Raw genomic sequence first — 27,899 nt, 5'->3', positions numbered from 1 at the left:
GGTGACAAGACTGAGGTGATGATAAAGGGCCAGAACCACTGACTTTGGGGCCCTCATCACTGGCCGGCCATGTTGGAAATTCGACCTATCTCCACCAATAAAGTAAAGGATCTTGGTTTCTTTCTGGACTCCACCCTATCTATAAAGCCTCACGTTACTAAAGTGGCCTATATGTGCTTTGCAACATTAAAATGGCTGCAGAGGGTACTTTAGTTTCTTCCACTCTCAGCTCAAAGAACTGTTGTCCAGGCCTTGATACTCTCCAGGCTCGACTACGGCAACGCTCTATACTAGGGGCTGATGAGGCGTTCCTAAGGTGCTTATAAGTGGTTCAGAATTCCGCAGCCAGGATCCTGTTCCGCCTTCCAAAAATGTCTTCCACATCGGGGCATCTTTGAGAACCTCATTGACTCACAGTGACCAAACGTATCTATTTTAAAGCACTATGTTATATGTAGGCTTTTCTGGTTTCAGTTTCTATTTTCGGTAAATTCTGGTGGTGTTTTTTCAGTGTTTTCCAGGGATTTCAATACCTCAAAAAAACAGTGCTTTTTAGTGGTTACTCATTTTCGCGCCATAAAAAACAACTGAAACAGTGTTTTACCGGTGTTTATGGAATGCTTTGCTTTTATTATTGCTTGCTTTCTTTATTGATGCATGGTCTTTAGACAGTGATTGTACAGTGTATATGAGGTCTAAATACATTTTTAAAAGACAAACTTATTGTTGTACACCATACAATATTTCTTCAGTGAGTCTTTGATCATTTGCGCTCTCTTTTTCCTTCCCATGTAAACTTTTATTTGTGAAAAGGACCTCTCTGCACTGGCACTTTTTGCCAACTCTGACCACTGATGTAGCTTTCCATGCCAATACTGGTGCACCTGAAGGTTAGCATTATCTGGCACAGGTTCTGCAACATATGCATTGAACTGTTTTTTTTCCACATGTTAGGAAACTAATAGTTTCTTACCTGTCGGTGTAGTTTTGCAGCTTGAAGATCTTTCTGGATTCACTATGCTGTGCATATTCCGCAATCTGGTGGTTGGGTCCGGAATCGTAGTCTTTTTTCTCTCTTTTTTTTTTTTTTTTGTAGCCCAGGTGGGCGTCGACGTCCCACCTTCTGGTGTACCTTCGGTGACGTCGGCATGCTTCCGGCGGAAGCAACCACCCTTGGGCGCCATCTTCGGATTCTTTTTTCTGTCTCTTTTTGTCTTTTCTGCTTGTTGTGAATCCATGGCTATGTATGTTAATCCTTTTTTTTTTTAACGTGATTCTTTTCACGTATCTTGCAAGCTTCAACTTTCTTTCCTTTTCTATGCATTTCCACCTTCTTTTCCAGCCTCATCTTTCTGGCGGAGGCGGGTGGGTTCGCTAGTGAATCCAGAAAGATCTTCAAGCTGCAAAACTACACCGACAGGTAAGAAACTATTCGTTTTGCAGCGTGAATCTTTCTGGATTCACTATGCTGTGCATAGATTTTGTAGCGGTTTTTGTTACTTTTGTGGCGGCTGGGTGGAAGATGAGCGTTGGTTGTTGAAAATACGTTGAAGCACCTTTTGTCCTACTTGTGCTTCCTTGTTCATTTGAACATCCACGCAATAGTGCTTAGTGAACGTGTGCACTGAAGCCCATGTTGCCGCTGAAGACGGCTGGAATGCCAGAAACCGGTCCTCGGAAGCTTGTTTCCGGTCCAGGGTAGACATGGCTTGGCAGTTCGGGCTGGACTGTTCCCATGAGGCACAGGGTCAGACTGATTTGCATATAGCCATGTCTGAACTGGGGTGGCAGAGTGGGCTAAAGAACGGTGATGGATTAAACCCAGATCTTTTGACTGGGTGTGAGTGTTTGATTGATTCAGATGCTCCGTCCATCACCACCCCCTTTTGTACCCCCCATGTTGCCGCCAGGCATATGTCCTGAATTGGTGTGTTGGCCAGAAAAGCAATTGTTGCTCCTTTCTTCCTGGTTGAGTGGGCCTGTGCCCCTCCTGTTAGCTCCTGGCCCGCTTGCTTGTGGCAGAATTGTATAGTCTGTGCGATCCATCGAGCTATGGTGTTTTTTGTCACTGGTTTACCCATGTAACTGTTTGCGAAGGATATGAAGAACTGTTTTGTCTTCCTGTGTCCTTTCGTCCTTTCAATGTAGTGCATCACTGCCCTTCTTGCGTCTAGAGTGTGGAGTGCTCCCTCAGCGCTTGTAGTGGGGTTTTGGAAGAAACTAGGAATCTGAATACTTTGATTCATGTGGAACCTTGACACCACCTTCGGCATGAAGTGCGGGTCCGTTCTCATTACGACCCTGTCACTGTGTATCTGAATGTAGGGTTCCTGTAGTGTTAGAGCCTGCAGTTCGCTCACTCTCCTTAGTGATGTGATTGCTACCAGAAAGGCTGTTTTCATAGTCAGCATTTGCAGTGATGCTTTGTGGATAGGTTCGAAAGGTGCTTTCATGAGCTCTGTCAGTACTACATTTAGGTTCCAAGCTGGTGGTGGCATTCTTTTTGGTGGCGCTATTCTTTTAGCCCCTTCCAAGAATCTTTTCACGACCTGAGATGTGAAAAAGCTTCTCCCTGTTTCTCTTCTTGTGTAAGCCACAATCGCCGCCAGGTGTACCCTTAGCGAGGATGAGCTTAGTTTAGCCTTTATTAGGTGCGTGAGGTCCCTTAGCACCGTAGATTCCCTTGTCAGTTTTCTGTGTAGTTTTTTCTTGCGACACCACTGAGTGAATCATTTCCATTTTGCCCCATAGCATTCGCGTGTGCTGGGCCTTCTTGCCTCTCGCAGCACTCTCAGGGTGCTCTCTGGTAGTTTTAGATGTGCGAACTCTAAGTCCTCAGGAGCCAGGCTGAGAGGTTGAGGCTCTCCGGCTCTGGGTGTAGAACTTCTCTGTTTTCCATAGAGAGTAGGTCTCTTCTTTTTGAGAACTTGTGGGGGGGCCCCTGCGCCATCTCCATTATCTGAGAGTACCAGGTCTGCCTGGCCCATTGTGGTGCCACCAGGATCAGCGTCATGTTGCTTGTCATGCATTTGTTCAGAACCCTGGGGATCAGTGGTATCGGGGGAAAAGCGTAGGAAAATGTCTTTGACCAGCTTATCCATAGGGCATTCCCCTGTGATAGTGCTTCTGGTTGCCTGGATGCAAAGTATTGGCATTTTGCATTCCGGCGTGTTGCAAATAGGTCTATTGTCGGAGTGCCCCACCTCCTGAATAGTTTTTCTGTCTCCTGTATATTGAGTTCCCACTCTTGGGATGCTGAAGTCTGCCTGCTGAGCCAATCCCCTTCTACATTGTCCTTCCCTGGCAGGTGTATGGCTAGCAGGTCTATTTTGAGTGGTATTGCCCATCTCCAGATTTCCTGAGCCAAGCTTGACAGGGGGAATGATTGAGTTCCCCCTTGTTTGTTTATGTAAAACATTGTTGTGGTGTTGTCTGTTTGTATCAGCACCTTCTGGCTGTACAGGTGTTTCTGGAAGGCCTTGAGTGCTAGCAACACTATTTTCAGTTCCAGGTAATTGATGTGTCTGACTGCATCTGTAGGGCTCCACAGGCCCCTCACTCTGAGCTTGTTCATGTGTGCGCCCCACCCCTTCTGGGATGCGTCTGTGGTAATGGTCACTGTTGGGTCCGGTGGTGTTAGAGGATTCCCTACTGTTATCCTTTCCTTGGTCCACCACCTTATTTCGTCCTGCACCCTGTGCGTTACAACCACTAGATCCTCCCAACTTCCTGTAGCTTGTGACCATTGCTGTTGTAGCCACTCATGGAGCGGTCTCATCTGTAGGCGTACATTGGGGACCAGGTGTATGCACGACGCCATCATCCCCAAGATCTTGCTCACTGTCCTCACTGTCAGAGCTCACCCCTTCTGGTAGTGACGTTTCTCCCTCAGTAGGCTGAGTGTTCTCTTTTCGCTGGGTGACACCCTGCATTGGACGGTGTCGATTTGAGCACCCAAGAAGATCTTCACCTGCTCCGGTTCCATTGAGCATTTTCCCCAGTGTATGGAGAAACCCAGGCCTGTTAGCGTTCTCGTGACTTGCTGTGCGTGATCTTTGCATGTCCTATACGAGCTTGCCTTTACGAGCCAGTCGTCTAGGTAGGGGTACACGTGTATCCCCTCCCTTCTCAGATGCGCGGCCACTGCCGCAAGGCATTTGGTGAACACCCTTGGTGCGGATTTTAGACCGAAGGCCAGGGTTGTGAACTGGTAGTGGTCGTTGTTCACTGTGAACCTTAGCATGTGCTGGTGCTGCCTGTTCATGGGGATGTGCAGGTACGCATCCTTGAGGTCTATGGTGGACAAGAAGTCCCCGGCCTTTATCTGTGGGATGAATTCTTGCAGGGACGTCATCTTGAATTTTTGGGTCTTTACATATTTGTTTAGGAACCATAAGTCCAGGATGGGTCTTAGGCTTTCGTCCACTTTCGGTACCAGGAAGTAGTTTGAGTACACTCCTCTGTTCCGTTCTTTGAATGGGACTGTTTCGATGGTCTCTTTGAGGAGTAGTTCTTGGGCTTCCTTTTGGAGCAGTCGCAGCTCTGTTCCCGAGTGCTCTCTTGTCTTTGGCTTTCTGTTTGGTGGATTCTTTAGCAGCTCTATGCAATATCCGAACTGCATGATGTTCAGTATCCACTTGTCTGTGGTGATTTTTCTCCACTCCTGGAGAAAAAATCTTAGCCTGCCTCCTACTGGAGTTATATGATCTTTTGTGTCCTGTCCGTGTATCCCTCTCCTCTTTGTTTTCCCATGCTCTTCCCCCGGAGGGTTCGGGTGGGTGAGCACCTTTTCTCGTGAGCAGTCACTTAGAGGGGGGTTGTTCACCGCCTCTTCTTCTTTGTCCTCGTCCGTTTCCTCTTGATCGAAAGGACTGGCCCCTGTTCTGGTAGTTCCAGTTTTGCCTCTGCTGGCCCTGGTGTCTTTGGTTGTCACTCTGTTGTCCCTGGTGGAACGCCTGGTGTGATTCTCCTCGCTGGTTTCCACCTCTGCCATTTGGCCTCCGCGTAGGAGTGCCCCTTCTCATCCCCTTGAATTGCAGGGCCCCCATGGACCTTGCTGTCTCGTTGTCCTTCTTCAGTTGTGTGAGCTTCTCATCAACTGGGCTTCTGAACAGTGTTTCACCATTGAAGGGAGTGTTCACGATGTTGTTCTGCACCTCAGCCTTGAAACCGGAGATCCTGAGCCAGGCTTGCCTTCTCTCTGTGATGCCTATAGCCATCAATCTGCTGGATGTTTCAGCCCCATCCAAGGCTGTCTTCAGGCACGAGTTTGCAATGCTTTTCCCTTCTTCCACAAGGTGTGATGCCCTCTCACTGTATTGTTCCGGGATGTGCTTGAGCAATTGCCCCATCTCATCCCAGTGTTGGTATTGATGTCTGTTTAGGAGGGCGTTTGAGTTCGCCATCCGCCAGTGCGTTGCGGCGTTTCTCTCTATTTTCCTCCCAGTTAGGTCCATCCTCCTGCTTTCCTTGTCAGGTGGAGGCCCAGATGTTGTTGGGACGTTGGCCCTTCTTCTGGCCGTCGCAGCGATAATAGAATCTGCTGTGACGGACCCCTTGATATAAGCCGGGTCCTGTGAGGAGAACTTGTATTTCTTTTCCGTCCTCGGCGTTACTGATCTGCATGTAGCCGGGTCTTTGAAGGCTTCCTTCCCCAGGTCGGTGATACTTTTCAGCATGGGAAGGAATTGGCTTCTTGTCTGTGTGGGGAGCAATGTTTCTAGCAGGAAATCTGCTTTTGGCTTTTCCTCCTCTAGCTTAACCCCATAAGCTGCTGCTGCCTTCCTGACGACCTCGTTGTATGCCCCGATGTTATCCGGTGGTGAAGGCTTCGACGGATATGTCTCCACCGCCTCCTCCGGGTTTTCGGCCTCGATGTCCTGCCACTCCTGGTCTTGGGCCGTCGAGGAATCAGAGCCGTAGCTTGACTGCTGGTCCCCGTAATCAACTTCATTATAATAGAGGTCCTCTTCCTCTTCGTGCTCCGAGACCTCCGGAGTTTTCGGCGGCTCTTCGACGTCGAACTCCTTCTGTTCTGTCACCTCAGCGACGGACGTTGCCGGCGTCGAGAGAATCTTGTAACTTCTCATTTTTTCGTCGAAGTCTTTCTTTCTCTGGAGGATGTTCTCCATTTCGGCCTCGAGCCTTCTTTTCTTTCTCAGCATTTCCGCGGCCTGGTCGTCGTTGAGCGTTTCGGCCGCTCTCTTCGGTGGCGGCGGCGACGTCGAAGCTTTCTTCAGCTCCTTTTCCTTCGAAGTCGAAGACCCTTTGTCGGGGGCTTACTTCGCCGACCTTTGCTTTTCACCGGTCTTGTGCCTCCGGGAGTCCTTGTCGAAGGATCCGCTGCTGGGCTCTTTTTCAGAGGATGCAGCTTCGGCCGTCGAACTTTTCGGCGCCAGTGCTCCTTTCGAGGCCTTGGACTCTGCCTTTCGAGGGTCCGCCTCTGGCTTTCGAGGCCCTGAGGGAGTTTTCGGGGTCGTAGACTCTCCTACCTTGTCAGGCGTTTTCTTATTGGTCTCTGCGACCGTGAAGTCATCTGGACCTTCGGCGATGTTGCCCTCGTCGTCGGTGGAGAGGCCCAGTTCGTAAAGCGTCGGGCCTGGCCCTTGCCCTGCATCGTGTGATGAGCTGTCCTCTGCTTCTCTCGAACTCAGAGTGTCTTCGGCTTGAAGACGGAGCAGGCGTTGGAGTCTCTGCTCTCGTGGTCGATAGGCAGGCAGAGGTTGCAGACCGGGTGTTGGTCCTTCTGCGCGAACTTGTGGTGGCAGTTTTTGCAGAATTTAAATGGAGTCTTGTACATCCCTGCGCTCAGGGGGCCCCCTGTATGTGCATTCCTCCAAGGACGTCGAAGATCTTGATGTTCTTCTCTTTCTTCGTCGTCTCCTCTCTGATGGTCTTCTTCTCCCAATCTTTTCCGGTCTTTACCGTCGAATAGTAGTTGTATTTTCTCCTTTTTTCCTCCAAAACTTCTGGAGCTTCACGCGACGATCCAGACCCAACGGCGGAAAAAAGAATCTGAAGATGGCGCCCAAGGGTGGTAGCTTCTGCCGGAAGCATGCCGACGTCACCGAAGGTACACCAGAAGGTGGGACGTCGACGCCCACCTGGGCTACAAAAAAAAAAAAGAGAGAAAAAAGCCTACAATTCCGGACCCAACCACCAGATTGGGGAATATGCACAGCATAGTGAATCCAGAAAGATTCACGCTGCTAAAGATCCCATGTGAATCTACAGATGCTTTCAGAGTAACATTTTCCTTTGTAGCATGTGTGGCTGTAGATACACTTGCTCTAAATAGACCATAAAGCAGTACCCACACAAGCAGTGGCAAACATATGTTCAATGTTCATGTAAATGCCTAAATGAAAGCCATTAAGACCGTCTGGCCAACCATAGACTGTTGGCAGGCCTGGGAACAGGTAAGATGGAAGCTGGGTAGAACGGGCGGATAAGCGCTTCTCCGAACCAGACCCCAGCGCTGTGGTTTTCTTACTCCTGCGAGTGCAGTGCCTGTGCTGATTGAATCTACATGAATGTGCTGCTCGGGCGGCTCCATCCAAGTGAGAGAGTCAATAAATGTGTCTGTTTATTCCCTTTCAGGCTTGAAAATCACAGACCATTACAATACTAGTGCAGCTGACCAAGCGTCTCTCGAATCTCTAGAACATTAGTACAAAACATTGGAGCACCCTTTTTATGATGGAGGGCATTGCGCTGTTTTATGAGTGCAAGCTAACCATCCAAGGCTGCAATGGCACTCTGCAGCTACCCATGAGTCAACTTCAAACTAATTTTAACTAGAAACTGAAAATCTAGAACAGCAAAGTGAATTAATGACATTTGTCTCGTATTTTCCAGACTGGAAATGCAATTGTGTGTTAACTTCTGTGTTTGGAAACTGGTGTTCTAAATGAAATGGTCGTGGGAAAGCACCAAATCATTAAATGCTGCCTTTTCCGAAATCCGGCACTGGTAAAACAAAATATAAAAAGGGTGGCGTGGCTTGGCTGCTAGGCGGAATGGCTGATTGATTGAGCAGCTCCGTCGGCCGAGCAGTAAAATCTGTCAATAATCCAAATAGAAGGACAATAAAAGGAGTATGGCAACCATCTTGCACTCAGTTAACTGGTTTATACAAAATTGTTATAGTATCAAATTATTAATCAAAAAATAGAACAATGCGTGCAGTGGGAAAATAGGTTCTGCAGACCTATTGGAAATAACAGAAGGAAGGAAACCAGATAGGGATCTGGTTATCCCAGTGCACTGCTACAAGTCACTCTCACTGAGTGTACTAAATTAGACAATGTTTTCAATCACATTTCATAAGCAGATTCATCAATATTATCTCAAATTTCACAATAAAACAATTTTGAACAATTAGACAAGAATAGTCCTTTTGGTTCAGAATCACATGTTTTTTATAAATTCAAATTTTTCAGTTTCCAGATTCGTAGGTAAAGGTCCATGAAGATACACGTTGAGTTTCAAATCATAAATCCCAATGCATTTCGGGCAAAAAACAACAGGCCCTTCGTCAGGGGAATCTGTACAAAGTGATATATATATATGTAAGGACATTTGTTTGCAAAGGCAGCAGGCAAAGTAACAAAGTCAATAGCCCCACGTTTTCGAAAAATGCCATAAGTTAGAAAATATCGAAATTTGAAAATTCAAAAGTTTAGAAACCAAAGAAAAGGAGAAGAGTGGTCAGGGTCAAAAGAGTAAAGAAAAAATGAGAACCACAAAGGGCAATAATCCCAGATTGAATGAGAAATTTCGACGCATCCATACAAAAAAGCACGAAGGATTTACAAGAGAGTGCCTTGAGTTCGAAAAAACGTGGTGTTTAGTAACCGATGTTTGTGTACGTCTGGCGAAAGTGCTCATTTAGTGACTGTGAATATTAGTCAGTGTTCGGTGGTAGAAAGCTTACCGGAACACTCAACATGATGGGAATATCAATGAACGGGGAGACTGTGGAAAAACCGTAAATACAACTGTATAAGTGACATAGTGCTAAAAGAGCTGGTGGCCAGTGTGTAAAAGGTAAAAGAAGCTTACCGAGTGGATGACTGTATTAAAACGCAGAGGATTATGAAAATGCGTTTAAGGCGATCTGGGGAGAAAAATACGTGTCAGGGCTAAGCTCACCGTGGGTTATGGGTGTGCGATATATGAACAAAATTTGTGAAAGTCCACAGTCTCCCCGTTCATTGATATTCCCATCATGTTGAGTGTTCCGGTAAACTTTCTACCACCGAACACTGACTAATATTCACTAAATGAGCACTTTCGCCAGACGTACACAAACATCGGTTACTAAACACCACGTTTTTTCGAACTCAAGGCACTCTCTTGTAAATCCTTCGTGCTTTTTTGTATGGATGCGCCGTAATTTCTCATTCAATCTGGGATTATTACCCTTTGTGGTTCTCATTTTTTCTTTACTCTTTTGACCCTGACCACTCTTCTCCTTTTCTTTGGTTTCTAAACTTTTGAATTTTCAAATTTCGATATTTTCTAACTTATGGCATTTTTCGAAAACGTGGGGCTATTGACTTTATGTTACTTTGCCTGCTGCCTTTGCAAACAAATGTCCTTACATATATATATATCACTTTGTACAGATTCCCCTGACGAAGGGCCTGTTTTTTGCCCGAAATGCATTGGGATTTATGATTTGAAACTCAACATGTATCTTCATGGACCTTTACCTACGAATCTGGAAACTGAAAAATTTGAATTTATAAAAAACATGTGATTCTGAACCAAAAGGACTATTCTTGTTTAATTGTTCAAAATTGTTTTATTGTGAAATTTGAGATAATATTGATGAATCTGCTTATGAAATGTGATTGAAAACATTGTCTAATTTAGTACACTCAGTGAGAGTGACTTGTAGCAGTGCACTGGGATAACCAGATCCCTATCTGGTTTCCTTCCTTCAATAATCCAAATAGGTCACTCTGCCAATCGGGTCCGACCGTCGGAGTTCCCTGCCGGGACACTCTGCTAACATATGGGCCCAGAACTAAAGCAGTGCGGAGTGGAGCTGTCGGCCCTGGCCTCATGGTGAGGCCTGCGGAACTGTGTGGGAACGGGGATTTGCTTGGCGGCTCTGACGGCCGCGACACCGAGTGTGCCCTTTGGGCCGCGCAGCTGGAGCAGCTGAAGCTGGGGAGACCTTGTGACCGCCAGAGCCTGTGGCGGCTGGCTGCTGTGGGCCCCGGTCGTGGGAGGAGCCTGGCGACGGTGCGGCGGACCAGTGGAGAAGACGGGGGCTGCAGTGTCGGGCTGCGTGCGCCGGCGAGCGGCAGCCCGACCTGTGGCGGCCGATAAATATGATGAGCATCCCCCGGTGAGAGCACGAGGCAGCGGCGAGGTATGGTGCACTGAGCTGCTTTGGGGGTACCGTGAACGAGGGAACGCGTCGGCCTGTTGGTGCCTGTAACCCCGTGGCGCTGGATGGGTCGACGTGGAAGACGGAGGTCCGCCAGATTGGATCCTTGTAAGTGCGCATTGTAAGAAGCCCTGTGGGTGGACCTGTCGGAACAGAACTGTCCATGCCCATTGTTTGACACTCCGTGGAGATTACCATAACAGGGAATGGATAAGGAGGCCGTGGACTTTCCATGTCAGTATTGAGTTGTCCTGGCTGGCGATGCTGGGGGTCCCCAGGGGCACCTTCACGTGAGGCCGCACGGCAGTCCACGCACGAGCGGAGCTGTATTGTGGCCATGAGTTTGCTCTAGTTCAACTGTGCTGGGTTGTTGGTGATCCATATAATGGACAATGGAATGTACAACAAGGCACTAACATTCTAGGAAGGTGGCTCCCCTGTCATATGTAGACGCTGTGGACCGGGATATTGTCCTCGTGCTGGAGGTGGTGCAATAATTGCATTTAGCACGCCGGCCAGCTCTGCTAAAATACGTCTTGGAAAGCGCCCCGCATTACTTACTAACAGCCCGGAGAGACCTTGGCTTCCCATTGGAGTGGTGGGTAGCCGGGCTGCAGGTATCATCTACACACACATGGAGTTAATGTGGAGCTGAGATTCTGAGAGTCGCGGTTGGTGCCCGTGTCGCTTTGGGGACGGGGTGCCCCGCTGATTGAAGCTGGCGACGCTTGTTGGTGCACAGGAAGTACCCGCAGATTGAGGTGTCGTATCTGCAGCCGCCTGCTCGGACCGGAGGTGTGGCGCGGATCCTGGCCTTAGCTCCATGTGGCGACGCCCGGGAATGCTTGATCGTGCATAGCGCATTACTACGTGACCGGAATTGGCCACACGTTGCTAAAGCCGTCCTGCGCTTCGGTTGGAGGAGGCACGAACGTGAGGAGGCTTCTTCGCGATTATCATTGTCAATACCTGCTGTGTGGTGAGTCGAACTGTGATACAGAGATGGGAAAGCCAGAAACGAGGCAGCCGAAGATAACGTTTGATAAAAAAACGAACAAAACCGAGGAAACAGATGCTGCGGATCGGGAAGCGTCGGAGGAGGGTGCCCAAGGCCAGCTGCCGGTGTCGGATGTCAGGGCCATGTTCCAAGAGCTGAAAACAAGCCTGCAGGGCATTGACTCTAAGATGCATACTTTGGCTGACCGCATGGACAGGATCACCCAACGGATGGATAAACAGGAAGCCAGAGTCAGCGTGTGAAGGCCAAACTGACATGGAAAAGAAAGTGAAAGGCATGGACAAATTATTAGCCCTGATTCAGCAAAAGAATGAGGATTTGGATGCAAGATCGAGACGCAACAATGTCCGCATAACGGGAATTGCAGAATCTACGGACATTCAGGACATGGAACAATATATAGAGACTATGTTAAAGGAATTGTTCGGAACTGGCCTCTCTCCCATGTTTCTTATTGAACGTGCTCACAGGTCTCTGGGGCCCAGGCCCAAACCTGGTGCCCTGGCGAGACCAATAATAGCCTGAGTGCTTAACTACAGGGATCGCGATACCATACTGCGTCTCTACAGAGAAAAGGGATCAATACAATACCGGGGCAATGATATAGCTTTGTACCCGGATTTCACCCTGCAGGTGCAAGCTGCCCGGAGGGAATTCATTCCTGCGAAAAAGATCTTTCAACCGTCTGGTACAAGATATGCGTTGATCTATCCTGCCAAACTACGGGTTCAGGGTCTGGGCAGGCCCACCTTCTTTGTGGACGCCAAGGCGGCGCTAAACTACGCAAAGCAGTTGGTGAAAGAGCAGCGGCAACAGAAGGAGTCCGAGGAGGATCGTCCGGCGGACAGACTGAGTGACATTGAGTGATCTGCTTGTCAGGGTGCAGCGTGTTGAGCTATCCTGCCGAATGTGGAGGGGGATTGCTATTGAGACCAGCCAGAGATTGGTAAGACACACTCCTACTCGTTGAGTTTTGGGCCCAAGCTATATTAGGACGTGGGGGACTAACTGTAACTCACTGCCCCATCTCATCCATGGTCAGGCCCAGGAGGAGCATATGTGACGTTCTTAGCTCGGCCAAGTACAGGGCAGTAGGGTGGCCATTCTGCATACCCTGAGGGATGATTCCCGCAATATTGATAAGGTTTTTCTTGTACGTTTTGGATAATGTAGTGGGGGGGGGGGGGAGATTTCACAACCTGTTCGGGGGGGTTGGTGTGGGTTTACTGGGAGGAGGTGCTTCGGGAATTCTACGGAGGGGTGGGAGTGGAGGATGAGCATGCACAACCTGATTGGGGGGTTGGAGCGGGTGGGGGGGAACTAGTATGTTATTGAATTGTTCAGGCATACTTCATCTTAAGTCAGCTGCGTTGCATATATCTTGCTTATGTGTGAGAGCACGGCCCGGAGATCCTATCTGGTTTAGTGAGCGCCCTAGTGCTATCTATTGCAGCGCTTTGCAGAAGAATGTGCAATATTTGTGTTTATGTTTCAAATCGCTTGCGTGTGACTATGTAAAATACTGGGGATCACTGTGAAGGCTATTACATGTCTCTCTTGGAACATTAGAGGATTGAATGATCGTAGGAAGGCCAGGTTAGTCCACTCGAACTTGCTGCGTAAAGAGGTAGAAATTTGCTTGCTACAGAAAACGCATTTAGCTGCTGCCAATACTGCTATGCTCACACACAACAGGTGGGGGGAAGTGGTGGAGGCTCCTTACTCGAATTACGCTAGGGGGGTTGCCATATTAATCCGGAGAGGATTGCAGTGGAGAACGCACTCCTCGGTTATTGACACGGAAGGCAGATTTATATTGCTTTTTGGTATGCTGTGTAACTCCTCAGTGCTGATAGTTAATGTGTATGTATGGTCCAAATACAGACAGCCCTTCATTCTTCCAGGACGTATGGCATAAAATACACACCGGTGAACGTGCAGCAGTGTTGTGGAGTGGGGACTTCAATGTGGTCCTCTCTCCTTCTATCGACAGGCAGGGAGTGGCACGTGAGCAGCACCCTAGGGCAGCGGAGGTATTAGCTGACATTGTGGCAGAAGAGGGCCTGATAGATTCGTGGAGGGATCTACATCCAGGGACACGTGCGGGTACATGTGTCACGGCACATAGAAATGCGTGGTCAAGGATTGATTATTGGCTGGAGTCCAGGGATTTGCAGTCTCAGGTGGTGGGGGCTGACCATCTACCTCGGTTGTTTAATGATCATGCTCCGGTGCGATTGCAAGTACGGATATCGCCGCAGTATGTACAGCCCTTCAGCTGGAGGTTTCCATCACGTGCATTACTAGATCAGGTATTTAGGGAAGAACTCCGGGAGAAACTAACTGAGTGTTTTGCATTAAATGAAGGGTCTGTGGATTCGCCGGGCACACTCTGGGGAGCCTTTAAAGTAGTGACGAGAGGCAGCTGTATGGCTCTCAAAACAGGAGTGCTTAGATCTATAAGGGACACTCTGGACAAACTCGAGAGGGACCTCAAATGCTAAGACTCCATTGCCGTCTACACAGGCCAAGTTCAGGTCTAAGCTAACAATGTTTCAAGAGGAAGCGGAGAGTGAAACGGCCTATCTTAATAAATATGCTCAGCTCTGCGGTATGGGGAGGGGGATTGTGCCGGGAAAACACTGGCGTCATTACTGCGTGCACCCAGAGGGGCGGAGTATATTACTGAATTGCACGGTAAGGACGGGGAGGTGTCCAGGTCACCACAGGCTATATTGCACACTATGACTGATTTTTACAGATCGCTATATAAATCTCAGGTGACCCCGGTGGAGGCGGACATAACAGAATATCTGGATACCATTGCATTGGCCTGGTTCAATAATGGTGCGAGGCAATATATGAACTTACCGTTCACTGTTGAAGACATAAGATGTGTCATAAGCGGCATGCTGGCGGACAAAGCCCCTGGATCAGACGGCCTAACGGCAGCCTTTTATAAGGAATATGTTGACATAGTTGCACCTCGGTTGCTCCAGGTTTACTTAGAGGCCATGGACACGGGAATTTTACCGCCCACGCTCCGGGAGGCCATGATCATTACTCCTGATAAGGATTCGACTAGTCCTGAATCCTACCGCCCCCTGTCGTTAATAATCTTAGATGCAAAAATGTATGCGAAGCTATTGGCGGACAGGCTGAAACCTATGCTACCACAAATTGCGTTATCGGATCAGTCTGGTTTCGTACCGGGTAGATCCACGTCTCACAATCTTGGAGTGCTATTCGGCCTAATACACTATTTAGACCCACGGGTGAAGGCTGCAGCTGCGTTGTTGGACGCGACTAAGGCCTTTGATTCACTAGAGTGGAGGTTTCTTTTTGCGTTGTTTACGCGTATGGGATTCAGTCACACGCTTACGCAACAAATTCGTCTTCTGTATACCGCCCCTACAGCAAAGGTTAAAGTAAGCGGTCAGATTTCACAACCCATAACTATCAGGAGAGGTACAAGGAAGGGCTGCCCCCTGTCGCCGCTATTGTTAGCATTGCTACAGAACCCCTGGCGGCCCGACTGAGACAACATCATACTCACCGAAGCATTGGCTTTACATCGAGAGGTCTACTAGTCTCTATGTATGCGGACGACATGACCATATATATGGTTAAACCTGAAGAAAACTTTGACCCGCTTATGAGGGACTTCATTAGGTAGGGTGGTCTCACGGGCATACAGATTAATTGGGCAAAATCGGTGATGCTGCCACTAACAGATGATAGACAAAAGAGTGCTACCGAATTTTCCATAGTGTTGGCGGAGGAAGAGGTTTAATATTTGGGCATATGGTTTAGCAGGTCCATACAAGAATTGTGGCTGGCAAATTATGGTAAGGTGATGAACTGGTTGGAAGAAAAAATACAGAGGTGGAAAACATTACCACTCTCCCTGACGGGTCGAATAGCCATCATGAAAATGATAGTTTTACCAAAACTGCTGTATTTGTTTGTGAATATCCCGTTGCCCCTGAATGGGCAATTCTTCAAACGGTTGCGGTCTGTAATTTTGGAATTGATCTGGGCTGGTAGGCAACCCAGACTGTCGTGGAATCTTTTGAGCCTCCCATTTAGTCAGGGGGGGGGGGTTGGCTGCTCCTGATTTTGAGCTATATGCTTATAGTGCCCAGGCCCAATACTTAAATTTCTGGCATCACCCGATTCCCTTCCAGCCGCATGTGGCCATAGAAATGGAGGTCGCAGCGCCCACCCCGCTCAATGTTACAGTTTATCACCCCAATCGAATATGCTACTTACCAGTATGCATCTGTTCTTGGCATGTAGGGCTGCTGACATTCATATCTGTGCATAGATTGCCACCTAGTGTTGGGTCCGGATGATCGCACATTGTTGTCCTGGAAGAGTCTTCGAAGTATCACGAGATAGGTGGCTCCTCCCCTGGACTACAGTGCGCATGGGCATCGACTCCATCCTCAGATTGTTTTTAGCCATTGTGGCAAAGATGGAGTGTAACTCTGTGAGTGATGACCATGCTAAGAGTATTAGTGAGTGCTGCAGCCGCTACAGGCGCCGGGGAGGAGGGTGGGCGATATGAATGTCAGCAGCCCTACATGCCAAGAAGAGATGCATACTGGTAAGTAGCATATTCGGTTCGAGGCATGTGGGCTGCTGAATTCATATCTGTGCATAGAATACATAGCAGTCCCTCCATTAGCGGCGGCCGCCTGTGCCAGCTGCAGCAGTTTGGAAATGTGTTTTTAGAACAGCCTGCCCTACAGCTGCCTGCTGTTTGGAGTGCACATCTACACAGTAGTGTTTTGTAAATGTGTGTGTGGTAGACCATGTGCCTGCTCTACATATGTCCTCTAAAGGAATATTTCCAAGGAAAGCCATGAAGGCCCCCAACTTCCGGGTGGAGTGGGCCCGCGGGGGCATCGGTAGAGTGCGCTTAGCTTTCTGATAGCAGATCTGAATACACTTAACGATCCACCTGGCTATTCCAGCATTGGAAATGGGATTGCCTTTGTGTTGTGGCGAAAAGGCAACAAATAGTTGTTTCGTCCTCCGAAAATCTTTGGTCCTATCAATGTAGTACATCAAGGCTCTTTTGATGTCAATGCGTGTGGAGCATTCTCTCCGCAACTAACTCAGGATTTTGGAAGAACACAAGCAGTTCTAAAGTCTGGTTGATATGGAACTGTGAAACCACCTTAGGAAGGAACTTAGGGTTAGTGTGAAGCACCACCCTGTTGGAATGAATCTGTATGAATGGCTCTTGGATAGTTAGTGCCTGGAGTTCACTAACGCGTCGTAGTGACTTAATCGCTATCAGGAAAGCCACTTTCCATGTTAGGAACTGAATCTCGCATGAATGCAGTGGCTCAAAAGGTGGAACCATCAGTCTTGTGAGGACCACATTCAGGTTCCATTCAGGAGCTGGTGGGGTCCGGGGGGCAATGACTCGTTTGAGTCCTTCCAGAAAAGCTTTGATGGCAGGCAGTCTGAAAAGGGAGAGATGCTGCCTGTTTTGGAGATAAGCAGCTATTGAGGATAAATGTATACGAATGGAAGCATAAGCCAGATTACATTTGTATAGATGTAACAGATAACAAATGAGGTTTTGACTAGATGCGTCCAGCGGGTTGATGTTGTGGTCTGCACAATAAATGGCAAACCGTTTCCATTTCGCCGCATATCATGCTCTGGTGGTGGGCCTCCTCGCCTCCCTGATGATGTCCATACAGTCAGGAGGCAAGTTGAGGTAGCCAAACTCTAAGACCTCAGGAGCCAGATCGCCAGGTTGAGCTGTTGCGGATCTGGATGCTGAATGTCGCCATGGCTCTGCGTCAAAAGCCTGGGTGTGAGGCGCAGCCTTTGATGCGGTAACACGGATAGTTCCAGAAACCTGGTGTACCATGGTTGGTGTGCCCACGTTGGAGCAACCAGGATGAGAGTCATCGAGTGTTGCTTCAGTTTGCGTGCCACCAGCGGTATTAGAGGTGCTGGGGGAAAAGCATACGCAAAGATGCCTGACCAGTTCATCCATATCGCATTGCCCTGCGACTGTGGGTGTGGAAACCTGGCGGCAAAGCTTCGGCATTTGGCGTTTTCCGTTGTGACGAACAGGTCTATCTCTGGATGACTCCACCGTTGGAAGTACGGGTGGAGTACTGATGGATGTATCTCCCACTCGTGCATTTGGTGGCTGTACCTGCTGAGCAGGTCCGCCATCTGATTGTCCTTGCCCTGGAGGTGTTCTGCCATGAGGAAGATGATGTTCCTTTGAATGGCCCACTTCCACATGCTCTGAGCCAGATGAGACAACTGGGAGAGTGTGTACCTCCCTGCTTCTGAATGTAGTACATGGTCGTCATGTTGTCCGTCCGGATCAACACGACCTTGTTGTACAGATGTACTTTGAATGCTTTCATCACCATGAAGATAGCCATCAGTTCTAGAACGTTGATGTGCATCTTCCTCTGCTGCGTTGTCCATAGTCCCTGCACCGTGTAGTGGAGAACATGAGCTCCCCAACCCTGGAGAGATGCGTCCGTCGTCAGAATGATCTGTGGCACAGGCTCCTGGAACGTTCGTCCCTTGCAAAGGTTGTGTGGATTCCACCAAAGCAGAGAGTTGTATGCACGACCGGTTACCAACACTAGGTCTTTCAACTGTCCGTGAGCCTGATTCCACTGACGTGCTAAGCACTCCTGAAGTGGACGCATATGTAGTCTCGCGTGCGGAACTATGAAAATGCAGGAGGCCATCATGCCTATCAACTGCATGAACACTCGGGCCTGAAGCGAGTGTTGAGGTCTGAATTTTTGTATCAGCGATTGAATGCTGCTGATCCTCACTGAATTTGGCTGTGCTTTGGCTGCCAGAGTGTCTATGGTCGCACCCAGATACTGCCGTATGTGGGCGGGTTGCAGGTGGGACTTTGGGTAATTCAGTGAGAATCCCAGATCGTGGAGAAGGTGAATGGTGTGGGAAATGTGGGCGGCACACTGCTGGGCCGCCTTTGCCTGGATAAGCCAGTCGTCCAGATAAGGGTAGACGTGAATGTTCTGTCTCCGTAAGTGTGCCGCCACCGTCGCCAGGCACTTTGTAAACACCCTGGGTGCCGTGGTCACTCCGAAAGGTAGGACCTTGAATTGGTAATGTTGATTTTGGATGGTGAACCTGAGGTATTTTCTGTGTGACAGGTGTAGCGGAATATGAAAATACGCATCCTTCAGATCTAATGTTGCGAGAAAATCTCCCTGACTGAGCAACGGTAGGACTTGCTGCAGTGTTAGCATGTGAAAGTGCTCTGATAGAATGTACTGATTGAGGGGTCTGAGGTCCAGTATTGGTCTGAGGGACCCGTCCTTTTTTGGGATCAAGAAGTACAGAGAGTAAACTCCTGTGCCTCTTTCTTCCACAGGCACGAGCTCGATTGCTCCTTTTTGCAGCATGATGAGCACCTCCTGCTGCAATAAGTGCAAATGCTCTGTGGACATAGGACGGTGTCTTGGGGGTATGTTGGGTGGAGTGGATGTTAACTCCAGACAATAACCGTACTGGATAAGCTTTGTGACCCACCTGTCTGTGGTGATGGACTTCCAGACTGGCAGGAACTGTTGGAGTCTCCCCCCGACCGGAGTGGTATGGTCGGGGGCAGTGACAAGGCGCCACTGTTTGTTAGTGGCGGAGGACCTGGAGCTGTTGTTTCCACGACCTCTACCCTTGGCGCTGTTTCCACGATAGCCACCTCTACTTTGTTTGGCATAGGTGGTTTGCGCGCCACCTTTATTGTACTGTGTTTGCTGGGACAGCTGGCCTCTGGAAACACCTCTAATGCTTGAGCGACGAAAAGAACCACCCCTGAACTGCTGGGACTGGAGAGCCCCCATAGACTTCGCAGTCTCGGTGTCCTTCTTGATCTTCTCCAAGGTGGTGTCTACCTCTGGACCAAATAAATGATCAGGGTTTACTGGCTGATTGAGAATGGTGGTCTGTATCTCTGGCTTGAACCCGGAGATTCTAAGCCAGGCATGTCGTCTCAAAATGACACTTGTGTTAACGGCTCTCGCCGCGGTGTCTGCTGCGTCCAGTGCACATTTGATAGAAGCATTTGATATGAGCTTTCCTTCCTGTATGAGCATCTCAGCTGCCTCCTTATATTCATCTGGCAGGTGCTGCCACAGGGTTTCCAGTGTGTCACAATGGGCCCTGTCATACCTGGCTAAGAGTGCCTGAGTGTTTGAAATGTGCCAGATGTTGGCCGCTTGAGCCGCCACCCTTTTCCCTGATGCCTCTAGCACCTTAGATTCCTTATCTGGGGGAGGAGCATCACCCGTTGTTTGTGAATTAGCCCTCTTCCGGGCATTAGAAACAATAAGAGAGTCCAAGGGCAACTGTCCCTTGATGTAGGTAGGGTCTCCAGGCGCCGGTTTGTACTTCTTTTTAATCCTGGGGTTTATCACCCTGGCTCTTGTAGGCTCCTTAAATATTTCCCCAGCATGTTTCAAGACACCCTTCAACATAGGCAGAGTCTTGACAGTCCTCTCTGAGGTGGAAAAGGTGTCGAACAGAAAGTCTACTTCAATAGGGTCAGCATGGAGCTGGACGTCATGATTCTTGGCTGCCCTTTCAATAAGTGCATTAAACGCCGCCGAATCCTCAGCAGGCGATGTTTTTACAGTATACACATGAGTGTCTGGGGTAGTGTGTGGATCCCCAGGGTCAGCAGCATCTGCCCAAGGTTCAGTAGTATCTTCTGGATCAGTGTCCACAAGATAACTGTATTCTTCATTGTCACCTTCCCCAGTTTCCACATCTGAATAAGTGGTTGAGACATCATGGCCACGTGGAGATACAGGTTCTACAAGAACAGGTGTTGTAGTAGAATCCTTCTTCTTTTTCAGTGGGATTTTATACGACTCCATTGGCTGTTCCGGGGCGATCTTTCGCTTATAAATAGAAAGTCTGCCTGTATCGGCATCGATAAACTGTTTCTGTTGCTCTTCAAGCGAGGGCTGTCGATGCTTTGTGGCTGGGACCACAGTTGTGGGCTTCGGCCCTGTGGACACCTTCTTGGGCACTTCGACTGCCATTTTAGGAACGAAGGCCTTCGGCACCACTTTCGGTGGCAGCGTGAAGTGGATGGGCGCCGACATCTTTTGAGGCTTATCTGCAGGCTTCGATGGTGGAGGATCCTTTGGTCCGACAGCCGAAGCCTTGTCCTTAATGTGCTTCAGGGATTCTGCCACCTGCTTCGAGAAGGAGGCGGACGGCTGCGTCGACTCGACAGAATCCTTTGAGGCACCACCAGGCGTGGACTCGCGGGTTGTACCGCTTTTAGCCTTGTCCGGTCGACCCGCAGTCTCGAGAACCGTCTGATCACTGAGTCCTTTGTCGGTGTCGACTGTCTTCGGCGCCGATTTTTTCGGGTCGACGTCCTTGACCTTTGCCTTTGGCGTGCCAGATTTCGGCTTGACGCCCTTTAGCGGCCTCTTCGGGTCGATAACACTTTTATGCTTCGTCAGTGCCGACAGATCCGAGGACTTCGAGCCGACCAAAGCAATACGCACTTTCGGTTTCGATTTACCCTCAAGTGCTTAAGGTTGCGTAGACACCGAAGCTTTCTCTTTTGGTTTCGATTTTGCAACTTGCGGCTCCTTAGACATGTCCGAAGCCGAGCCCGAAGGGGGGGCCGTAGAACTTATTGGAAGATCTTGGGTAAGGCCCTGTGGCGATCCCTCGACCTGAGCCTTATGAAGTGTTTTGGCCCCAGTATCAGTTTGTGGGCCTAGCTCATCGCTCAAGATATCTTCCATGGCCCCAAAGGCCCCATCGTCGTCTCCTACCTCGTCGACGACGTCTTCTGCATCGAGCATCTCAACATCAGCGTCGTACCTGGAGTCGACCTCCGATGCGGGATCCGACAGGTTTTCTCGAACCTCCCGCTCTGCTCCTTCATCATCCCCGGCATCGAAGATGTTCACTGGTTCAGGTGCCGTCTGCTGGGCTTCCTTGCGCGCAGCGCGCCGATGCAGAATTGTCTATTTGGATTTGAATCGGGAACAAGCCATACAGCTGGCTTCATCATGATCCGGCGACAAGCACTTGTTGCACACCGGGTGGACGTCGATGTGGGGATACTTCGAGTTGCACACAGGACATCTCTTGAACGGGCTCCGTTCCATGATGATTCGTCGATAAGGCCTCTGGCGTCGACCGGGCCTTCAGCGCCGAAAAGCACGCGGCTCTTCTGGATATCCGGCTCGGGAACTGAGCTGGAACAGAACTGGGCACCGATCGCAAGACAATACCGTCGAAAAACTAAAGGCCTTTTGGCCAAAAGAAAGTTTGATATCGATTCCGACTTGAGTGAACCAATATGCATCCGAACCCAATGGTGGAATAAAACAATCTGAGGATGGAGTCGATGCCCATGCGCACTGTAGTCCAGGGGAGGAGCCACCTATCTTGTGATACTGCGAAGACTCTTCCAGGACAACAATGTGCGATCATCCGGACCCAACACTAGGCGGCGATCTATGCACAGATATGAATTCAGCAGCCCACATGCCTCGAACAAAAGGTCACCATCGGACATAAACACGGTCAAGGCTACTAGATGGGCATGGTCGAAACTAGCGAAAAGAGCTGGGATTGCGGAGTTATTTGCCCCTTCGATGCCACTAGGTGGGAATCCACTTTTGGGGCCGCTGGCGGGCAAAGCCGTGTCAGAGAGAGCATATTAACGGGGACTCAAGACTACTAGTGACCTTTACCCAGACAATTAATTCCTGACATTACAAAAGATGTGTGAACCGAATATACCCTCGGCTTCTGACATGTTATTGTTTTATCAATTGAGAGCGGCCTGTAAGGCTCGATATCCTGACTTTCCAGTGGCACCTGTCACGCTGCCTGCACTGGAGGATCTACTCTCCAAAGAGTGTCCTCGCAAATTGATTACACGTATCTATAGTATCATGCAGACCACATCACTCGTCTAGATTTGAGTTGGAAAGGGAGGCAAATATAGTGATTACTGATAGACAATGGACTTTCTGCTGCTCACAACTCGAAAACCTCTCGCCCAACTACAGGCTTAGGCTTATACATTTCAATTATTTGCACGTATCGTACGCCTAAATAGCTTTGTCGTATGGGGCTCCAGTATGAAGCAAAATGTTGGAGATGTGGGGAAATGGAGGCAACCTTTTTTCATCTGACCTGGGAATACGGGCAGATTAAGGAATATTGGATGGAGGTGATAAGACATATAGGGCACATTGTAGAACTAGAGTTACAGGTAGACCCGCTTTTGGCTCTTTTGGGATATGTGATGGATGTTCAGAGTGGATCGCCCAAACTGGTGGATCTTTTGCTACTGCTGGCTAAGTGACAGATTGCATTGTACTGGAAAAGGGTTAGCCCCCCAACAGTGGCAGGGTGGATACGTTTGGCTATATATTATAAAGACCAACTGACAACTTACTGGGAGCTCATGCCGAGTGGGTCAAGGCCGGTGGACATCTGGGAACCCTTGGTTGGTTGGCTTGGTCGGGTTGTTTCGGAGCTGTATGGAAACTGAGTGGTGGTGTGGAGGTGTGGCGACAGGCGGCTGGGGTTGTGTACGAGTTAATGGCAGGCTTTGTGGTTTTAGGGCATGTAAAGGTATGGGATATATGGATTAGACCGCTAGGTGAGCTGATAGGGCTGTGCTTATACAGGGCGACTTATCACGATTTTAAGCAACTTGGGCTGGGGTGGAGTAGGCTGTTTGGGGATGGGATTGTTGTTATTGTTTTCATATTGTATAGATTTATTATTCTTTTAAGGAAATATGAGAATCTCACAGAACGTTGATTCCACGGTTATAATTTTGCTAAACCACCGCCGGACCGTTGGGTTGTCGGCCATAAGGCTGTGTACTTACAAACTCAATAAGTATAGATATTAGATGCTGCCGGCCTCCGGGTTGTAGGCTTAAAGCAGTGTTCATTGTGTGATCACCAATAAAGGTTTTGGGAAAAATAAATAAATAAATAAAAAGGGTTTCAGAATATCGATGGCAAAGTGCATTGCCAATAAACCCAGAAGCGGTCATTACTGTATTGACTTTTACTGGGGAAAGTAATTTTTTTCTTACCAAGTGTCCCTGGAACTACAAAGCGCCTATATATTGTGCAGTCGGTGAAAGGAGGCCTAGGCATCGCTGGCATGCTAATGATGACCAAAGGCCGCCAGGTAGCTGCAGGGATGGGGCATGAGGGCTGCGAAGCTTTGCTGTGCAAGCAGATATGATAATCATTTCCATTTTTTTTTAGCCTTAAAGTTCCAATGCTACCGTATTGCGCCAATGCAAAGCATGAATAAACGCATCAAACCAGAATCAAGGAGCACGTAAAGGTTAAGCTTGGTGTATATTTAACAAGGACTCCCTGAGTTCATAGAATATAGGTTCCTAGACCAGGAAAAAACAACTGTTTGATATTTAACAATCTAGGCAACCATAAGAGACAATCAAAGAAATATTCATAAATGGAAGGGGATTAAGCTACAAAATGTTTATACAGTAAACAATTTATTGAAGATAAAAAAGAACAATATCACATTTACAAATTTAATATATACGTTTAAAAAAAGTGTAGTTGAACAAACTAAACTTAAAACAGCAATGTATAATCACATGACATAAATCACAATGCAAATGAAAACATATATAAAGTTAAAAAACACTGGGAGTGGCAGATTGGTACTCTACGCGCGTTTCGGCGGCCAGCGCCTTCTTCTGGAGTAGCCACAAGGATTTTAAAAGTTGTTGTCAAATGATGAATCGAAAATACTTTTCTTTCTTAATTTCTTTAAAGAACGGTCCTAGCTGACTGGTAACGAGATTATGATGTGTAGATATAACTTGTAAGGCTCAATGGCGACGTCTAGTCAAGATAGGACATTAGTATCTTATTTCCTAGATGGACGGATTCCAAACAGAAAATTATCACGCTGTAAGGGACAATGATTAAAAACTAGTCCGCCGGCCGGAGCCTCTTATTCATTCAAGTGAAGGATATACTTGATAGATAGCGGGATCCCCCTGATGTGGAGATTTTAGGTAGAGCAAGACCCTCTAATAGGGTGGTTCCTCTTCCAATTGAGATGATTAGTTGATAGTTAAAATAACTCCCTGTCCAAAAAGATTCAACAGGGCTCCCTACTTCCGGCGGCGGGACTCGAGGTTTGTGCAAGCGTGCACGTAAAGGTTAAGCCGCAGTTGAAAAAATCATTCCTCGATTGCAAGGTGTAAGTGGTCCACCTTTATAGAGACACCAACAACAACAACAAAAAATGTGCGTGTTGCCTTGGTTTACAGAAGGCTACCTGACGCGAGCTGGTTCTTCTGCTTTAATACTGACGACCCGGCATGCCGACACAAGACGCTGTTCTCTTGATTGCGCAACTTGTCAGATTGAAAATTGCAAAGTTACGCCGTATGTTCAGTTACTAGCTGTCCGAAAACCGCTCATCAAAGGGGGCCTCTATATACCAGATTAAAGATTTGAACCAATCAATTGGATATTCTGCCCCACATCTCTTGCCGTTCACCGAAATTTGAAAATATACATTCTTGGAAATTTCAGGGAGTTTTCCAGCAATGAAATATTCTGTCCTGAAGATGGTCTTCATGACGACTGCATATTAGAACGAAACGTCGACACCTTCATCATCTCCAGAAACGTTGCGTTGTCACCAATATACGACCATTGTCTATTGATTATTCTTAGTTTTATGTTATATTCACCAGGAGTTGATGTTTTAGTTGTGAACTGAAGAGTTATTGTTATCTATACCTCTGTTCATAGCTGTTTGCTTGAATTCATTTCTTTGTATTCGTCTCCCCAGATGTAAATTTGTTGCTTCATCACTAAATACAAAAGCTTTTTTCAGAATATAACTTACTTTCTCCGTGTGTTCTATTTTCCTTCCTTTGATTAATTCTAGCTAACTACAAAGTGTGATATCCTGTGAATACACTGGAGTGTGTTACATGTGTACGGCTCACAACTAAGATTTATGGTTTTTTAAAACAAGTCCCTTGTAGCATACTTTGACTTTAAATATCTAGTGCCCAAGCCTACAAGGGTTTATTGGGTTTCCCCTGCCTATGACACTTAATACCGCCGACATTAAAATAATATGTGGCTGGCAACAGGCGGTAATTATTTTTTTTAATAATCATGTTTTGTTTATAGAAAACGTGACTTACTTTAACAACGCACGCATGGTAAACCATTAAATTCGATTTGCTGGAATGCCAGACGAAACGAAAAGCAAAAACACCACTGCAATTTGAAAGGCTAATGAGGAATTTCACACCCTGCAGGAATGACCTGCCATGACCTTTTTTTTTTTTGGTTAAGAAAACCTATCAATAAAGTGTGATGAAGTCGGCCAGGCCAAGACCCGAGTAGGCAAGGACAAAGGAGAGCCCTCTTCCATAATTTTTTTAACCAACATGTGGAATTTGGGAATTGTGAGGCTGAAGGATCCAGGGAATTATTCTACTGTTAGATAAAAATCCCACACACAAGCACGAGACACGAACAACCAGCTCCAAGAAGCAAAAGTAATCTGAGTATTTTGCCATTTAAACTTCACGAGATGTTAAAAAACCCATACACCTACAACATGATTGCGTACGGACCACTTGTTACTGGCCAATGGTACTTTGTTAGCGTAACCTGGATTTATTTTATTTTTGTTGCTACAATAACGTATTGCAACACAATCAAAAAGGGGAAAGGTTTCTTTAAAAATTAAATAAGATGCACATATCAAATATTTCTCCTAGGAACGTATCTGTTAGAAGGTGACCTTTAATGGGTAAACTCCTTTTAAGTACAGAGTTGGAATCACGCACATCTAAGGAGAAATCTAGGCTGACTGAGGGTTTAACTCCTCCAAGGATATACAAGCACCGGCAAAGCCAACACATCTGGCATTTTGTCAGAGTGTAGGCTTTGTCAAAGCTTGTTTTCCGATGGTGTTTGGAAACCATTATTGCTGGGTGAGCTGACTGACTTTCGCCAATATATACAAAAAAATTGTCTACGAGGAAAAACAAATGTTGATATCAAAAAGCACACACTGCCTTATTAGTCACTGATCCAAAAGGGAACTACTTTGTCTACCGAGGTAAAACGGAATGCTGTTACTTCCATGTCAGTCAGCGGCACAAGTGAGAGGAGCAGCTTTACTCATGAAAAATGAGCTAACTGCTTTGGTCCAAGCTCACGCTATATTCTGCACTATGCAAGATGAGCAAAGGCAGCAGTGCAGCGGCTGGTTGATCGGATCCAGCTGCGACAGGTCCCCTCAACGGCTAGGAGCGGGGCACAGTCATGGGCTGAGCCGGGGACAGTGTAGCTGCAGGGACTCTAAGAAGGGGCAAAAGAACAACAAAGACTCATTAAGCAAATGGTCTTTTTAAAGACCTGTGAAGTACTAGGGTGCGGCGTCAGCAGCAAGATAGCCGGCAGACCACAACAGCGACTCTCCCCCTACGTGAGCCAGGCCAGGTGCCTGGTGTTGATCTGGCCCTTGGGAAATTCACACCTTAAAGGGGTGCCCTCGGACGCTGCTGGTTTCCTGGGGGGAGACTTGTTAACGCTGCTGTGCCCGCTCCTGTTCCCTCGCGGCCGGGCTTGGCTCTGCCCCTTTTTTCACCGGAACGGCCAGCCGGGCTTTGCTCAGCCGTCCAGTGAGTGACCACAGCCCCCAGGATCCTTTGGGGCAAACGCCCACGCAATCACCAGGCGCGCCAGGAGGCGCATAAAGCCGCGTCAGGGGCCGAGTCCTCTGGTGCCCTCGGACGCTGCTGGTTTCCTGGGGGGAGACTTGTTGACGCTGCTGTGCCCGCTCCTGTTCCCTCGCAGCCGGGCTTGGCTCCGCCCCTTTTTACACCGGAACGGCCGGCCGGGCTTTGCTCCGCCGTCCAGTGAGTGACCACAGCCCCCAGGATCCTTTGGGGCAAACGCCCACGCAATCGCCAGGCGCGCCAGGAGGCGCATAAAGCCACGTCAGGGGCCGAGTCCTCTGGTGCCCTCGGACGCTGCTGGTTTCCTGGGGGGAGACTTGTTGACGCTGCTGTGCCCGCTCCTGTTCCCTCGCGGCCGTGCTTGGCTCCGCCCCTTTTTACACCGGAACGGCCGGCCGGGCTTTGCTCCGCCGTCCAGTGAGTGACCACAGCCCCCAGGATCCTTTGGGGCAAACGCCCACGCAATCACCAGGCGCGCCAGGAGGCGCATAAAGCCGCGTCAGGTCCCTCGTCCCGCGTGGACGCGCCAGGCTAAGCCCGGGCAAAGGGCGGGCCCTCTTTGGCCCTCAGAGGCCCGAGGAGACTGGGCTGGGCCACGGATTTTGGCTCTGCTGTTAGAGTCATCATTGATAAGTAAGACTTACATTTTTTACTGATAAGACTTGGTTGCTTTGTCAAAGTGTCCT

General features: G+C 48.4%; 2 protein-coding genes across 2 annotated transcripts in view; both read right to left on the bottom strand.

The window, feature by feature from the left end:
* Positions 1–27,899, bottom strand: part of GPATCH1 (G-patch domain containing 1) — a 425,367-nt gene that overhangs the window by 126,048 nt on the left and 271,420 nt on the right. The gene's annotated exons all lie outside the window — the stretch shown is intronic.
* LOC147674070 (uncharacterized) lies at positions 1,195–5,453 on the bottom strand. The gene is made up of 2 exons (XM_086945138.1): positions 1,908–5,453; positions 1,195–1,642 (listed from the first exon to the last, which is right to left on the bottom strand). Exon 1 carries the CDS (start codon positions 4,991–4,993, stop codon positions 3,860–3,862), a length of 1,134 nt encoding a protein of 377 aa, XP_086801264.1. The 5' UTR covers positions 4,994–5,453; the 3' UTR covers positions 1,195–1,642; positions 1,908–3,859.

This window comes from Lissotriton vulgaris, chromosome 12, assembly GCF_964263255.1.
Source record: "Lissotriton vulgaris chromosome 12, aLisVul1.2, whole genome shotgun sequence".
Lineage (NCBI taxonomy): Eukaryota > Metazoa > Chordata > Amphibia > Caudata > Salamandridae > Lissotriton > Lissotriton vulgaris.
The sequence above is the reverse complement of the archived record's forward strand: the minus strand, read 5'-3'. Positions and strand labels throughout refer to the sequence as shown.

Coding starts and splice junctions, on each gene's coding strand:
- LOC147674070 (XM_086945138.1), bottom strand. CDS start 4,993: ATGGCAGAGGTGGAAACCAGCGAGGAGAATCACACCAGGCGTTCCACC.